The sequence below is a fragment of the Ambystoma mexicanum genome, chromosome 6q, assembly GCF_040938575.1.
Source record: "Ambystoma mexicanum isolate Mex_15411 chromosome 6q, UKY_AmexF1_1, whole genome shotgun sequence".
NCBI lineage: Eukaryota > Metazoa > Chordata > Amphibia > Caudata > Ambystomatidae > Ambystoma > Ambystoma mexicanum.
This window is the reverse complement of record NC_090937.1, coordinates 695835205-695852821: the sequence shown is the minus strand read 5'-3', so window position 1 is coordinate 695852821 and position 17617 is coordinate 695835205. Positions and strand designations below refer to the sequence as shown.

The 17617-nt window shown below is 46.1% G+C and overlaps 1 protein-coding gene across 5 annotated transcripts in view; it reads left to right on the top strand.

Moving 5' to 3' along the window:
- ELMOD2 (ELMO domain containing 2) overlaps positions 1-17617 on the top strand; it is a 965152-nt gene that overhangs the window by 673122 nt on the left and 274413 nt on the right. For all 5 annotated transcript variants that reach the window (XM_069631199.1, XM_069631197.1, XM_069631200.1 and 2 more), the window contains one exon: positions 5611-5744. In XM_069631199.1, coding sequence (XP_069487300.1) covers positions 5611-5744 — 134 coding nt within the window. The remainder of the gene's footprint in view (positions 1-5610; positions 5745-17617) is intronic.

Genomic DNA, 17617 nt, shown 5'->3' with positions numbered 1-17617 from the left:
ACTACAATCTGTGCTACAAATTAGACTGATGTTATTCAAGATAGATGCATAGATAGCCGCTTTGGAGTCCTATTTCAGCAAGTTAACCCATCTGACCCCTTTGCGAGCATGGCCAGTTATTTTCAATGGCTGATCAACAATGTACTCCCTAGCGCCAACAATCCCCTTATACTTTACCTGAATTACAGCTTCTGGAGGGTTAATGATAGCTTTCTGATCTTTCACAAATCACAAAATCAGCCTATCCTAGCTCAAGCTTTCCCCGAGATTAATATTAAATCAATCGGGGAACTCCTGTTGGAATCATAGAGAGTCTCCTTAGCAGGTTGGTCATTAGTGAAGCGGCCGTTACAGGCCCTTCAGTTCATTTTGAATAAGGGACACACAAACTGTAAGGCAAGGTGGTGCAGACAACGGGGGAAAAGTGCCGTTGAGGGATGGGATATCCTAGTCATTTCATAACCCGATAAGGTCGTCGTGAGGTTCTAACTCTCTAAGTTAAAATCACCTACCACAAGGGTATAGTTAGAGTGCAACAAAGGAAGCTTGTGCCATCAATTAAATTCTGGAGGCGGGAGAGCATCATCATTCTTGGGAGGGTCTGTTGTACAAATTAGAAAAACATATCTGGTCATCTTTAGCCATCCAGATCTGCAAGGATTGCAAATCCGGAGAGCCAGAATAAACAACCTGCACCTTGCAACCAAGGGTAACGTAAACCCAGACCAGCAGCCCACCGCTGGGTCTACCTCGAGTCCCCTTAGAAGCTACAATGTGGAAAGTATGATAACCTTGAAGGGTAACAGGCTCAGAAGCCCGGGTTTCTTGTAGGGGAATAATATGGTACCGTTGAATGAAAGTGCACCAGTCAGAATCAGCCATCAATCAGTTCACCCAGGCTACATTCCATGATAGTAATTTGTAACCCCTACTGGTCTCTAGGACTCTGATAGTCATCGCTGCCTAGTCAGTCCACCTCATCAAGATCAACATCAAAGCAGGCAGATCTGATGGCACTGCCGGCGGGGGGCTTAGAAGGGACGAGAAGTTGGTTACCAGCTGCCCTGCTATGTCCAAAATATGATTGGTCTGAGGTGACCAGTAGGGCCTTCAGGAATTCACCAGATATTGGGCCAATTGTGGCCTCCTTCGTGGGGGTAGGTTCTAAAATTGATGGAAAGAAGACAATCTACGAGTTCCTGGGAAGACAAAAACATCCTAATGTAGTCAAAGCCCGAGATGGGAATTGCCCCCCTAACACAGTGAACAAGGTCATTTTTAATGACTGAATCAGCCCCTGGTATGACGGATCCAGAAGATGCATTTGTTCTTCAGAGATTCAAGGTTCTCACATACATTGGGGGCAAGTTTAAGCACGTTTAGCATCACAAAAAAGGAGCCTCCATTTCCACCCCCCGCCCTATTTGATCTATTATGACCAAAGTTACTAGAGGACCCAACAGGCCCCCTCACTTTAATTAGGTTTGGGCCTGATGGAGGGGGCTGATAAGCTATACTATATGCAGCAATATGGGTTCCACTCCCTCCCTCCAATGTGTGCAAAGAAACAGGGGGTAGATTGCCACTCTGGAGTTTACTGTTTACCCCCGAGTCATAAGAAGCACTCATTTGCCAAAATTGGTAGTTAAGACCTTGGGTGGGAGTCCACAAAAAGCCCTTAGCTTTAAGTGGGGACTTAATGGAAGCCGACTCGTTAGGTTGACTATGACTTTTCAATCAGCCCCTTGAGTCTGTTAAGTTCTCCCATAACACCACTCATGTGGTTAATAGCATTAACGATTACCTCCTGTAGGGTGGAAATGCTGTTCTCCACCAAGCAGATTATCCCACTTACCTCTAAATCAGTAGTGCTAATGCCCAGGTCAGTAGGACACGTCTGGGTGCCCACTTCACAGAAGTTAGTGGCAATTCCCTTATTTTGTACACCCAGTCTCTTCTTTCACATAAAGGACACCTCACTAGCTTTGCTACGCTTTGAGCGAGTCACTATCTTCCAGGAAAGTTCTACAAAACTATCCCCGGCAAGAACTGCTGGGGTGTCGCTATTAGAAGCAAGAAGCTCCAAGTAGTTAACTTTATCGAAAGGGTTTCAGCACTTGAAGCAACAGAGTTAAAATCTTGATAACTGACAGTCATCTGCTGGAGTGACATTAGCCTCTTCCTCCCCTATAACTAAAATAGGTAGATTAGAGAAGGGGGAATGGACCTCCACAATGTTAGGCGTTGATGCTTCTATATCCTTACCTTGATGGTTTACCTGAAGAACAAAACTTATACCCCCTTCATGATCAGGTTTTGGGGCCACTTCAAATGGCGTCATGTGATCCTCTTTTAAAATGTGTGGCCGAGGGCCTCCTATTACTCTCTCCTTCACCGGAAACTTTGTCACAGAAGAAGATTAACAACAACGAGAAAAGAAGAAAACAATATTAAAACGCGCGCAATTCCAAAACATCCAATTCAGTCAGTCTCACCTGAATTCCGTTGCGCTACGCTGCGCTTCCATCCGAGCACCACAGCAACACCCTGCAAAGGAAAAGGAGACATGTTAAGGTTCGCTTTCAATATTTAACAACCGCACAGCACTTAAATTACCTTAACGGATTCCGGGGGCCAGTTTTTTTTTTCATTGCGCTCTCATCCATTCGCAGCACCACAGCGGCCTGTAAGGAGAAGAAGAAAACAGAGGTTAGCTTTAAAAGACAATAAAGGCACTGCGCTTTGTGCTTTCTCTTACCTCAAAACGTGCCTCTCCATCCGGCACGCCAGCAGCAAGACCTTTGCACCTGAAAAAAAGGTTATAGACATCAACGAAGTCCCACCACAAACAGAACAAAGACTTGCAATTAACAAACCTACCTGCCTATCAGCAGATTTGGGTTCACAGCAGGCCTGGGCCCAAGGAAGGTACACTGCACCAGTGAATCAACTCGGGCAGCTCGCCAACAAACGTCAAGCGCCCCTGCACAAGAAACGCAGGACGGATAGCTCACCCTACAAATAACTAAGGTGAGAAAGAACCAGTGGGAAGGGGATCGGTCAGAGTGAGGTGGGAGATTCACCCATTAGAGACAGTTATCACAAATCCTCCCTTCTGTAATTGCAGATTCATTATCCAGCACTGGGCAACTACGCATCCAGGGTTCCAGATCTCAGAGCCTTCCAGACGCCCCCGGGGATATCAGGTGAGCATAACAGTGTGACATAAAAGCCAAATGATATGCTCTAAAATTTGGCACCCCGTATCCTCCCTTAGCCATGGGCAATTGCATTTTGCTTAGTTTCAATCTAGCAGGTTTCTGATTCCCATAAGTAGTTTTGAATGAGCCTATCTAACTCTAGCCAGTACTTCTTATCAATGTCTAGCGGGATCATACTTGGGACATAGTTTATTCTTGGTGTCGAGACCATTTTAAACACATTAACTTTTCAACAAAGGGATAGATGCAGCAATTTCCACCTCTAAGTACATTTTCAATGAAATACAAACCATATTCATATTCTCTTTAATGAAATCACCAATATTTGGCAAAATCCAGACTAAAAAAAGGCAACAATATGAAGAGATCGGGGTTCACACTAAGGGGGGACCGCATTTGAGATCACTGTACGCAGACGATATGCTGCTGTATCTGAGGTAACCAGAGGAAAACTTACAGTATATCTTGGAGGTGATGGAGCCGTACGCGACACTCTCCGGAATAGCGGTCAATCCCAAGAAATCGTGCATGTTTCCCCTGGGTAGATACAAAGGAGTCCCACAGGAAAATGCACCAATCCTGCAGATAGCCTGGGAGCTCAGAACATTTAAATACCTGGGAATCAACATATATCACACAGTAGGAGACGAACACAAATATAACACTGTGAAAGCGGTAGAAAACATAAAAAACAGCAAGGGGTTCTGGACGAAGCTCCCCCTAGCCATGGTTGGGAGGGCGGCGTTGCTGAAGATGGTGGTCTTGCCCAGGCTACTACACTTTTTTGTAAACATCCCCTACATGTTGCCTAGGTGCTTTTTCACCAAACTACAGAGCCTGTGTAGGGGCTTTCTTTGGCACAATACCAGAAACAGAATTGCCTTATGGAAGCTACAGAACATGTATGACAGAGGGGGCATAAACCTGCCGAACTTCGTGATATACCACTTGGCCGGGCAACTACAATATGTTGCCACGTGGCTGTCGGAAGACACGACGGCAGAATCTAGACTGCTAAGAGGTGAATGTGACCCGTATTTTTTGTAAGAACTAATCTGGCTACCCAAATCAGCGCTGAAAGGGAGATCGAGATTGCTGGACATAGGCTGGACGACATGGCACAAGGCATGCTGGGTTATGGCCAACCCATCCCCATGCTCCCCGCAGGCATCACTCATAACGTTACGTGGGGTGGTTGAGCAACTAAGAAAGGGGATCCGTATACATTGGGAGCCGGTTGGCATGGCAACTCTGGGAGATATATGGCAGGAAGGGAGGGCATTGGATTTCCAAACGATAGTCGATGAAACTGGGTTACACCAGGGGAAGTACATTACTTATACCAGAACGGTCAATTGGGTAAAGGGGACATGGTCTGAAATAGCACTAACAGAACAACCTGACATGACTATTGAAATGATATGATATCTCGGAAGGAGGGCATGAGGTATCCTGGATCTACGAACTGGTGATGTCTAGAGTGGGTAAAGAGGTGTCTCAGCTGAGACTGGATTGGGAGGAGGCGACGGGAATGCACATGTAGTACCGTCTATGGAAAAGGCACAGAGATACCACAAAAAGGTGTCCAGAAATGCGAGACTGCAACAGATACAGCTGTACATAACCCATAGGGCACACATGACCCCAGAGAAGATCGCCAAATTTGGTGTCACAGGAACACAAACATGCCCCAAGTGTGGGGAGGTGGAAGCGGGGATGATTCATATGTTTTGGGCATGCCCCGAGGTGGGAAAATTCTGGGGGGGAAGTTAATCAACGCCTAACTGAGAAGGGAATCAAGCCAGAGGGGGGATCTGTGTGGGCATGCATGGTAGGGGGATTCACCAGAACACGCAAGTTCAAACACCTGAGTAAACTCAAGGACCTGGCCTACATACTGGCAAAACGGAGAATTGCAATGAACTGGAAAACAAGCCACAGACCCAGAATAGAGGTATGGTGGCATGATCTCTTGAAATGGGCTGACGCCAAAACAGTAGCATGGTATAAGGCAGCCAGCAGACGGCAGGAAAATGAAGTGGAACCTCTGATAGCATGGAGACAACTGGTGGCCACATTGATGGGATCCACCCAAAACAGCCCAAGTGCACAGGATACACCCGAGAGCAGTGAAGGGGAAGAGTCCCCTGAGACATGATAGTTGAAGGAGGAATGTAAGAAGCTCGAGTTAAGGGGGGAGAGGAGGGTGAGGACAGTAATAAAGATATGCAAATTGTACACTAAGAAGCTGATCACTGGAACTGTCGGGAGAGTTGGTTATTTGTGTGTTGTAAACATATTTAAAAGTATATATTTGCTAACTATTTAAATGGAATTTTGATAATATGATTTAGTTAATATAATCTTCTGTTTTATATTTTTTTTTTAGCTTTGGGATCTCTTAAAGCCAAAGGAAAAACTAAAATCGAGAATTACAAAGCAGTGGGGTGACATTGGTTTTCAAGGCGATGATCCGAAAACTGACTTTCGTGGCATGGGCATGCTGGGTTTGGCAAATCTTTTGTAAGTCTATTTATCTACATTGGACAGCTTTTTTGGTACTTCTGATTAACCTTTGCAGCTAAGCACCTAGGTTCTCCATCATGGAATCTTCATTTATTTTAACAGACACTGAATATCTCTGCCTATGGACATGATGTAGAAACACTTTTCATTCAAAATGTATATTTGAAAATTGCAAAGCCGTTGCCACAAATATATTAATACTGGCTGCCCGGTACAATATTCCGATCTAGCAGGATTTGGCCTGCATTGTGGTCTGACATGCTTTAGCCCTCCTATCCACCTGTCTGTTTCAAGCAATTGTGGCTAGGCTGCTTGGTAGAATGACTTACCAGGGTACACCACACTGCAATGATGTAAGCGTGAGTGTGTGTTGCAATCCTCTGTTGTGTGTGGTACATGTCTGGCTCATCCCATATTTGTGTATGTGTGCTGCCATCCGTTGTGCGTGCCTTTGTGTGCCATCCATTGCCGTTTGTGATTGCCACCTATTATTTTTGGCATTTTTTAAAAGGTATTTATTTGATTTGATTTGGCTGAGAAATAATCTCAACCTTTCAACAAAACTTCATCCACTTACATTTATCAAATCATACACATTTTCTTTTTAAAAATCAGAAAAAAGCAAACATTCAATTAATAAAAATTCACAATAAAAGAAATACAAGTGTATAAACAATTCAAGAGAAAATGATAACAATACTGAGTATTTCTGATCTCAATACTTCAACATTGTTCTTTCCAAAGTCATTAAAAAAGAGTTTTATTTGGAACCCAGTGAACATGCATTCGTTCTTACATGATTTATCATTTATACACTACACTGGTCCAATCTCTGTAGGAAGTTCACAATTGCATTTCTGATGGCTTTAGATTCAGTGTGAAAGAGACCTTCCCACAAGGATTCAACATTCAAAATCCTATATTCATTAAAATTATTCTTAAAAAAGAAAATGTGCAATGGTGCTAGCTCACCACATTCGACCATAAGGTGCTTTAAGATTTCACATGCTTGATTACAAAGACGACACATTGTATTCGATTGAGCGGATGCCTGCCATCTTGCTACAATTTCAGTATTTTGCCATTGATTCAATCGAAAGTGCATACATTTGACACAGTGATCCGGATTTGGAGACTGCTTTAGGTATGATGCTGTGACTCCACATTTTTTCAATAAAAAGGGATTTTGAATGAAGTCTTTATATAGCATACATTGGTCTCGTGTCCTAATCCAGTTGTGTTGCTACAACTTTATTTTTGCTTTATCTGGATTGGCTAGGAGAAGATCAATTGTGATATCTGCATCGTGTAAAGCTTTATGCACCCTTGATCGCCACAACTTGATAAAAGCGTTTTTTGTTGTGGTAACATATACCAATAATATTGACAATAGGCCATTTTTTGTTATTCAGCAATAGACATTTACGATATAAGGAACAGAGCTTCCAAATATAAATACCATTTAATGATATCAGGCCCAATTCATGCCTGATTATGGCAATTGGCTCAGCTAGAGGCAATTTCAGAATGGTTTTCCAAAATCTGCCTTCCATCTTTGCCCAAAATGTATAGGACTTCCAATGCTTAGTCTCTGCTCCATAAAGCAGAATGGGAGTTACTTTTTTATAGTATGTTAAGAGCGGGCTGATTGAAAATGTACTATATCTTCCGCTAATAACTCGCGTTTGTGACATTGCAGTTTTGTTTCGTTGTTTAGAAGTCCCAAATTGAACTAACTGTGTTTTCTTGGTATTGATAGTTATGTAATTATCCTGAGCATATTTGTCGAAGGCTTTCAACATAATTCTCAAGCCTTCAGGTGTCTTAGAAATCAGGACAAGATCTTCTGCATGCAACAACCATTTTATTGTTTGACCATTTAACATCGGTGAGTCAGTAGTCTCGCAAAACACCCACTCATATCGGCAATATAGAAGTTGAAGAGGGCTGAAGTAAGTGTACATCCCTGCTTCAGCCCACTCCCAGTTCGTATAGGTGCCGACAATTGCCCATCCAAGCTCAACATTATCTGTACAGTTGTATCAGTGTGGAACTCGTACACCCATTTTAGTATATGCCATGGACGTTTCAGATTCATAATTTTTTTTAAATAGTTTTCTAGGTTCCGAATCAAATGCCGTACGAAAGTCCACAAACTCGATATACAGTGGCTGCTTTCTCTGTTGTTCATGTAACTTGATCATATTCAATGTGAATAGATTAATGCCCCTGGTATGGATCTGGTAGATTTTCTTTAGTTAGCCAGGAGTGGAAATCTATCAATACAAAACGAGCAAAAAAAATGTGTGGACAGTCAAGCAGTGCTCTCGGCCTATATGATGCAGGGGCAGTTTGATCCCCTTTTTTATAAAAAATCGGGATAATTATAGATGTCTTCCAGGACGGTGGAATCGTACCCGTGTGTAGAACTTGATTATAAATCAGTTGAAGAATGAAGCCCGGGCTTGAGGAGGTTGTTTTAACATATTATTAAGGCCATCATGCCCAGGAGCCCTGGAAGAACTAAGGCTTGAAATGCATAATAATGTCTTCTCGATCGTACAGTATTTTATGATTCTGTTTGACTTCATGAAGATTTATGCAACATTCAGGCAATGGTGTCAGATATAGAGCATCATAAAATTCTATCCAGGAGGATTCCGTTACAGCATTTAATTGAACAGAGTCTTGAGTTTTACACAATGCCTCATTTAATAACGTCCATACTCCCGCAGACATTTTTGCAGCCATCTGCTTTAACATCTCTTCTCCATCTCTTTGATATTGAAGAGCCTTCCTACCTTGAATCCAGTTTTTGTAAACTGATCTAAGATGTTTCACTTGAACTATATTCTTTCTGAATAAGGACGATCTTTAAGTTCAAGTATATTCCGTCTTAAAATGGCTTTTGTTGCTTTTAAGATATGATCAAAAACATGTCAATGTTTGTGATCAAGGCAATTCCCTAATGCTTTTACTTGCGTCTATTTTTGCATGGATGTGACATAACAGCCTTGTTGATATGGTTTATGACCCATGCTTTGTCCTGCTAGAGTTCATTCTAGCTCTGCTAACAAGCTTTGCGTTCATTTTAGTCTATTTCTCCCATTATTAATGCACATTATGACCTTTATAGTTGGCCTCTTTAACAAACTGATGACACAAGGGCAAAGACTATGTGAGACACAGCTGATTATGGTCACTGCATTTCTTTTTATCTCCAGGGATTGAGCTATCTCGATGAATCTCCGATCACTATAGATATGGTCAACTGTCGCCTTTTGATTCTCCCGCTGACACGTAGAATTTGGCGGTATATCGCCCTGAAGGGTGCCATTTAGGATTACATACTGTCTCTCTAACATCAAGTTGTTCAATCGAGTCTCCTCATTATTTCTCTGCTTGTCAACATGCGCCAAAGAGTGGAGATTTAAGTCTCCCACTATCGGCGTGTATCCTACAGCTGATTCTAGAGCAAGATCATCAACTATGGCTTCGATATACATAAAAAAGAGTCGGACGAGAGGTGCACTCTGCCCCAATAAATATTTATTATGGCGACTACATAAATGTCTCTCTGAACTTTTACAACATGAATGTACGGAGTAGGAGGCGAGCATGATTGACATGAAGGGCCTGATTCATAGAATGTTTTCCTATGGGATTGGGCCTTTATGAAACTCTTCTGTGAATCAGGCCCTAAATCTCTTAGATATTTTTGTGGCAACCAACAGGCTAGCCATTGGTTGGCCTCTTGCTTGAGTAATTTCTGGCATTATTGCCACATTAAAAGCATCCCACACGGGTGCAGTTGATAGCCAGGTCTCCTGGAGTACAATTATGTCAAATTCGCCAAAGATCATTGGTGTTTGATTTGATTAGGTGTCTGAAATCTTGCGTATTCCACTAGACTAGCTGTATTGTTTCTCTAGGCGGGAGTTGTTATGCTCGCATTTCACCGTCTTTGCCCATGTGCTGCCTGTTCATTACTAAGCTTGAATCTCCATAGTTGGGAGTCTGGTGATCAAATCCAAGAACTCTCACTGATCTATATGTTTGGAGGCGAACAGGCATAGTGTTACTGTTATAGATATTTTGTAGCAAGATAAATCCCAAATCGTATAGAGCCGATTTTGCTCCCCATAAAGTATTCAGCACTAATCCCGAACAAATGAACAATCTTGCCTCAGCTAAATCGAGGTCACTAATGAACTCGACGACGTCAATATCCGAAGACACTATGTCCTCCAAGCTTGGTATCACCATACAGATGTTTAATATGCTTGATCTATTCAAGTCATACTTCGGATATGGATGTTCTCAACATTTTATTAAGAGGCGATGAAAACTCTTATACTTCAACTGTTTATCATTTGGTGCCACATGGATATTTCTATTCAACGTGATTGATGGCAAAGCATCAGCTGTGTGCCGTGACAGCTTGTTGGTAGAATTAGATGTTGCTTGACTCTGTTACTTCATATGCATAGTCAAGGGTTAGGGGTGGGCCTTTTTAGAAGGGGATTATACGATGGAACTGGCAATTGCTTTGCAATGTTTATCACCTTAGCATTTATCATCTCATGGTTTGTGGATACATATTGGGCCAAAGATTTGTTTACCTCCTCACGCATTTGTTCTGTTGTTGGATATACACATTTCCCAGCCACTTTATCCAGTGACTCACTTGATAGGGTATTTTTTGGCTGGGTTGTGGGAGCAATAGTCTGTGTAAAGCTTTCCGGAACTTCAGTGCGTGAGGATAATGCTATAAGATCATCCAGGCGCTTGAAATTTAAGTTACATACAGGTGGTATTGATTGGAGTGTTCAGCAGGTGTGTTTTGCTCACCTTCTGAAATGCTGCAGGAGCCATTTTGCTTATTGTTTTTACTGGCAATGTTAAGGCGTTAATAAATCGCCTCATTTTGTATTTTGTTTTTTTTTAGTAAATTTTTCTCCTCTTCTGTAGTTTACCTGCGTTCTTCTTCTTTTTTTTTTTTTTTTTTTTGTCTTGTTTCATTAAACATATTAAATGCAGGTTGCAGCATAATGCCTTGTTGTACTACGGCTTTAGAAGATTGCAAATTATAGGGTTCAGTGTCTCCACATATATTGTGAGTTGTCATCGGAATTGATGGTTCGACAACAAGAGTTATTGTCACCCTATTACTTGCATGCTGTAAACCATCTTTAATGTCTTCACGTGGTCATTTATGTGAGTGGAGGTATCAGTAAGGCCAGCCTCGGTTTGCATGGCCCTCGCTACCACCTCCAAAGGATTAGATATTTTCAAAAAAGAAAAAGGTTTGTATGCTGTCGGAGGGGCGTGGCTTGATGGCTACGTGAGAGGACGTTCCTTGGAGGAGCTCCCGATGATCCGATCCTGGAAAAAAGTGATGGTTTTTTCGGCGGACTTTCGAGCCCACGGTGCATCTAAAGGCATATGAAAGTGGGGGGCACACGGTGCGTGCCCTCCCCAACGGTGCGTGCCCTCCCCAACGGCGAGACTGCATATTCACGGAACCAGACCCCAAAGAAGGTGGCGGTCGTGCAAAGGAAGGGGAGCACCCAAGATGGCCGCCTGTGGACAAAGGGCCATAAAAGGTCCGATGAACTGAGGAAGACAAGGTTGGTCGGAACGTGGGCGAGCCCAACCAGATAGACGGGTCGCATGCGCCTCGGGCTGAAGGCAAGAACATAAGGGCGAGCCCCCACTGCAGAGGCCATGGGTCGTGGCGAGCTAGCAGAGTGAATCCAGGTTCAGCGAAACCTCGCTGTGAAGGGGCCGGCGAGCGAAACCCGCAAGGATACAGCTGGGCGCGGGGGCCCAATCGACGCAACAAGATGTTTTCCAAGGTGGTGCGACCCCGGATCAAACAGCCTACGATGGAGACCTATGCTAGGTCGCCCTCGGGCGCGGAAGGGGGCAAGAGCAAAGAAACCCCTGCGGCAGCGACGGACCCACCGGGTACTATCCAGGAGGTGCTGGCAGCAATTGCCGACTTGAAGGTGGCCTGGGAGACGAAGCTGGGCCTGGCCATGAAAGAGTTGCAAGAGGGCCTAAACCTCAAGATAGGAGCGGTCCGAGAAGAAGTGAACCTGTTGCGCCAGGATGTGCGAACGATCGCGGCGCGCACTGGGGAACTGGAGAAGGAGCTGGCCCCGACCGTGGAGGCGTGCAATACACCTGCCAAGGAACTTCATGCCCTCGTGCAACGAGTGGGCAATTTGGAGGACAGAGCAGAGCAGCCGGAGGGGCGCGCCAGGCGCAATAACATTCGCATAGTGGGGGTACCGGAGGGAATGGAAGGATCGAACCCCACGGATTTAGTTGAAACCATGCTTTTGCAGGAGATTACAGGCGGAGATCTGACCCAGGGGTTCGCGGTCGAAAGGGCGCACAGGGCACTGACCAGGAGACTGGCCCCAGGAGCCCCCCGCGGCCGTTGATTGCAAAGATCTTGAACTATCGTGACAGCGAGAAGATTCTCGAATTTTTCCGGAAAGGGGGCACGATGGAAAGGGGGTCAGCAAATATAACAGCGTATCCGGATTACACGCTGCTTGTACAACGGAGTCGAATGAACTTTGGAACGGTGAAGAGGAGGCTCAGAGAGGCAGGCCACCGCTACATGTTGCTTTACCCCGCTAGGTTAAAGGTGATTCATAAGAACAGATCCCTCTTCTTTGAGACGCCGAGCGACACGATGGAATGGCTGGATATGCAAGGTCGACCCAGGAATCGGATGCCCAGACAGAAGCGGATGGAGATAAGTAGCACGCTGCAGAGGCACCCGTGAGGCCATAGCTATGACATTGGGACTAGAATATAGTTTGATATTGTGCTTGTGTGGGGGAAGTCACGGCATCTGCCGGCGGGTCCCGTTAAATTCACTTCTCCTAAATAGATGACTGGGAGCTCCTGGGGAGCAACCTCCGCACCCGATAGTAGTAAAGTTAGTTAGGTCACTGTTAGATTGGTGACACCCCGCGGGGTCCTTGTTCTTGGTCATGAGACGGGTCCAGACGTGGGTAGGCCTGAGATCCAGGGATGGAGCTGGGCTAGTGTTGGGGGTTGGTGGGGAGGGGGTGGAGTTGTGTGCAGTGGTGTGAGGTTGGGGAAGGGGGGGGTAAGGTTCGTTAACAGAAGGGAAAGAGCCAGGAAGCAATCCTACATGGGGAACATTATGGGGAGGGATGGGACGGAGATAGACCGACTAGATGGCATCGGGTAATCTCAGAATTGTGACCTGGAATGTACGGGGCCTCAACAGCTACCTTAAACGTAACAAAGTGATGATGTATTTAAAGAGGATGCGCGTAGACATAGCCCTGCTGCAAGAAACCCACTTCACTAGGGAAAGGCTGGAGGTGGTCGGGAGGAAATGGAAGGGCACCGTTGTGGGGGCGGCGTACTCATCGTATGCCAGAGGGGTTGTCACTTGGGTGGCGTCCCACGTGCCGTTTCGAGTGCTTGATTCTACGGTGGACCCGGAGGGTAGAAAGGTGGTGGTAACGGGTCTCTTGGAAAACAGAGAAGTACACATCATAAATTTGTATGCCCCCAATAACGATACAGCGGCTCACTTTAGGACCCTCTACGGTAAACTTAGCCCCCTGGCGGTGGGTACGGTAGTGTGAGGGGGGGGGATTTTAACTGTACCGTAGACCCCACTATGGATAGGTCCAAGGACAGGGCAGGAAAAACGGCACCGGCGGCTAAAGCGCTGAGTACCCTACTGAAAGACCTAGGCCTAGAGGATGCGTGGAGAAGGCTGCATCCCACGGATAGACAGTACTCGCACTACACAGCGCCACATGATTTGTACACAAGGTTAGACTACATGTTTGTAACAGCCGGGATAGTGAGAGAAATAGAAGGAGCAGAATACAAAGCCCGAGTGCTGTCGGACCACTCGCCCTTGGTGGTGGACTGGAGACACCAGCCCCCACGACTGCAGATCCCTACATGGAGACTTAGGACCGAGGCTCTGCAGGATGAGGGGTTTCGGGAGGTCCTGAGGGACGCCATTGAAGAATATTTTGATACAAACACGGGAAGCGTAAGCTCTGTGGGCACATTGTGGGAAGCGTTTAAGGTGGTGGTGCGTGGGGTAGCTATCTCCCAAGTTAAGGGGCTACGGGGGGGGGGTCAAAAGGGAGCTCCGGGAGGCCGAAAGGGAGCTAGAGGAGCTCATGATAACCGAGCCAAAGTAGAGGAGCTACAGTTGTCCTGCAGTGCAGTCTGGGATAGACTGTGTAGACTCAGCCACAGGAAATATACGGAGAGGATACACGCAGGGGGCGACAAGCCGGGCAGATTGCTGGCTTGGCTGTACAAGAGTGAGACCCCCGCTCGGTGATTAGTGAGATTCAGGGCGAAGTAGGTAGCATATGCAACACCCAGAAAGAGGTAAATGAGGAATTCCTTAAGTTTTACAGACACTTGTATGAGGACACGGGGGAGGATATGAGCCAAGACATACTAGACACATTGGGGGACATTGAGCTGCCCACCTTAGATGATCTAGAACATTCTGAGGTGGATGCACCCGTCACCTCGCATGAGCTGGAGGTAGTGATTCGGAACTTGCCAACTTGTAAGGCGCCGGGTTCGGATGGGCTGCCCAGCGAGTTCTACAAAACATACCAGCAAGAGTTGCTCCAGCCACTGCTTGCCACTTTCAACGAGGCCTATGAGAAGGGTGAACTCCCATTGTCCTTCCGTGAGGCTGTAATCATCCCACTCCTGAAACCAGGCAAGCTGGCCGTGGAGCGCGGGTCTTACAGACCGTTGTCCATGCTCAACCAGGACAGCAAAATACTCACGGCGGTGCTGGCTAATAGACTGAAGAGGGTGATTAAGAAACTGATACACCCAGATCAGATGGGATATGTTCCGGGTAGGAACATCACCGATAACCACCGGAGGCTACACCATGTCATAGACCAAACTGAGGAGGATACGGGCGAGCTGGCTATAGTGTCGTTAGACGCGGTCAAGGCCTTCGACTCGGTACAATGGCCCTGGCTGAAAGCGGTCCTGAAGGGGTACGGAGTGGACCCGGATACCTCAGATGGGTACAGTTGTTTTACAGCACCCCGATGGCGAGGGTCAAGACAGGGTCCACGGTCTCAGATTCATGGCAACTGAGCAGGGGGACCAGACAGGGATGCCCCTGGTCACCTATGCTACATATACTGGCATTGGAGCCGCTGGCAATATGCCTGCGTCAACAATATGGGGAGGTGGGCATAAACACGGCCAGTGGAGAGCATCTGATATCATTATATGCGGATGATATGCTCCTTTATTTGCGCTACACAGTAGAAAACCTACAGTACTCCCTAGAGGTGATAGAACGGTACGCCATCCTCTCCGGTATATCGGTGAACCCTGGAAAGTCCAGCCTGTTCCCTTTGGGTAGATATAGGAATGTCCCGGTGCAGAGGCTGCCTGTTCTGCCAATACCATGGCAGCCCACAACATTTAGTTATTTGGGAATAAACATTTATCACAAGATCGAGACAGAACACAAGCACAACACGGAAAAGGCGATAGAGGGGATTAAGAACAGTATGGTATTCTGGTCCAGATTGCCCCTGACCATGATGGGGAGGGCGGCCTTGCTCAAGATGGTGGTCCTGCCTAGACTCTTGCACTTCTTTATAAACGTCCCGTTTCTGATGCCAAGGAGCCTATTCGCGAAACTTCACAGCGTGTGTAGGGGTTTCGTGTGGTGCAGCTCTAGGAATAGGGTGGCTCTGTGGAAGCTCCAGAACCCGTGTGACAGGGGGGGGGATAGGCCTGCCTAACTTCGAACTCTACTACCTGGCGGGTTAGCTGCAGTACGTGGCCAGGTGGCTCTCGACTGAAGATTCGGCGGAAGCCAGGCTCCTGTGCGAAGATACAGCCCCATACTTTCTGATGGAAGTGGTGTGGTTGGGCAGAGATAAACTGGTGGGCAAAGGGCGGCTACTGAGGTTGGGCTGGGAGATCTGGCACAGGACATGGAAGATTGGGGGGGCTCGGAACCATACTCCCAGCAGGCCCCTTTGGCGGCTGTGTGTGGGAGCACCTCTCAACTACTTGAATCGGTCCACAGATACTGGGAACAGGTAGGCCTAGCCACCCTCGGGGACATATGGCAGGAAGGGGAGGCGGTGGACTTTCAGCGGCTGCAGGAAGAGACGGGAGTACATGGTGGCCAATATATAACCTATTCTAGGCTGGTGAAAAAGACTAGAGAAAGATGGCTGGAGACAGTGCTCGCGGAGGATCCAGATGCCTCCCTAGAAACCATTTATGATGTATCGGAGGGCGGGCACGAAATATCGAGGATATATGAGCTCCTGCGAGCAAAGGCAGGGAAGGAGTTGCTCCAATTGAGACAAGATTGGGAGGAGGAGGTGGGAGGACCCATGACGGATGGGCAGTGGGAACGGGCCCAGAGGTACCATAAAAAGGTGTCCCGTAACGCGAGATTCCAACAGCTTCAATTGTATGTTACCCACAGGGCTTATTTAACCCCCGGGAAGATTGCAAAGTTTGGGGGATCAGCTATGCAGCAATGCCCCAGGTGTGGGGAGGTGAACGCGGGACTGCTACACATGTTTTGGGCTTGCCCGGAGGTGCATAGATTTTGGAACAAGGTCAAGACGAGACTGGCTGGCGGGGGGGGTGGAGCTGGATGTGGAATCGGCCTGGTGATGCATGCTTGGACTATTCCCTAGACCCCGGCATTTGAAACACATAAGCAAGATGAAGGACCTGGCCTATGTCTTGGCCAAACGTAGGATCGCCATGGGCTGGAAGGCGGCCCAGAGACCTAAGGTGGAGTTATGGTGGACAGACCTCTTGAGGTGGGCGGAAGCTGAATCCGTAGTCTGGTTTGAAGCGGTCACCAGGGGGGGGGGCGAAGAAGAAGCAGGGCCCTTGCTGGCCTGGCGGCAATTGGTGGCCTTGTTCGCAAGCCCCCACCAGGGTGACAACGTAACAGAGGACCCGATTGATGGCTGTCTAGGTAGTGTGCCACCCAATGATGTTCCTGTAAACAATATGTGAGAACCGGCTCTAGTTTAAAGGGGGAGGGGGGAGTTGGGGAGTTTGAAAATGTGTTGGAATATGATGCTTTCTATGTTTTGAAACAGTTGTAGTGTGTTTGTTTGACCTTAAAAAATAAAATAAAAATATATTTAAAAAAAAAAAAACAGTACTTATGTACATGAAAGCAAAAAAAGGAAAAGGAATAAAAGTGTTTAACAAACCCCAAAAAAAAAAAAAAAAAGGTTTGTATGCTGTCTTGCGGCGCTGTGCATATGTTAATATTTAAAACTAGATATTCTGGCTCTTAAATAATTCTTCTTGTATGTAGTAAAAGGTAATTTGTATCGGGTTTTATCAAAGGTTTGCTGGGTCCCATTACCCCAATGGCGTTTTCTGGTCTTCTGGTCGGGATTGAGCAATATATCCCGTGCAGAAAAACCCATTGGAGTATTGGGACCCAGCAAACCTTTGAGAAGACCCGATACAAATTGCCTTTTACTACATACAAAAAGACTTATTTAAGAGCCAGAATATCTGGCTTTGAAAATTAACATATGCAATTGGAGATAATTTGTTTTTGGAGCAATCCCTGACAATGTCTTTGAGGAGAACTAATTAGGTACCAGTACATCCGGTACTGTCGGAAAAGAGACACACTCTACTAATGTGAGGACCATTTATGGATCAGGAACAGAATCCACATACCGCACAAGGATAATAGGATTACTTTCTGAAGAAGTTGCCTTGAGAACTACTGTGCAGGTCAAAACACGTGTCGGCTGTTCTCGATTCTAAGAATGAAAAATACATTACGGAAACAT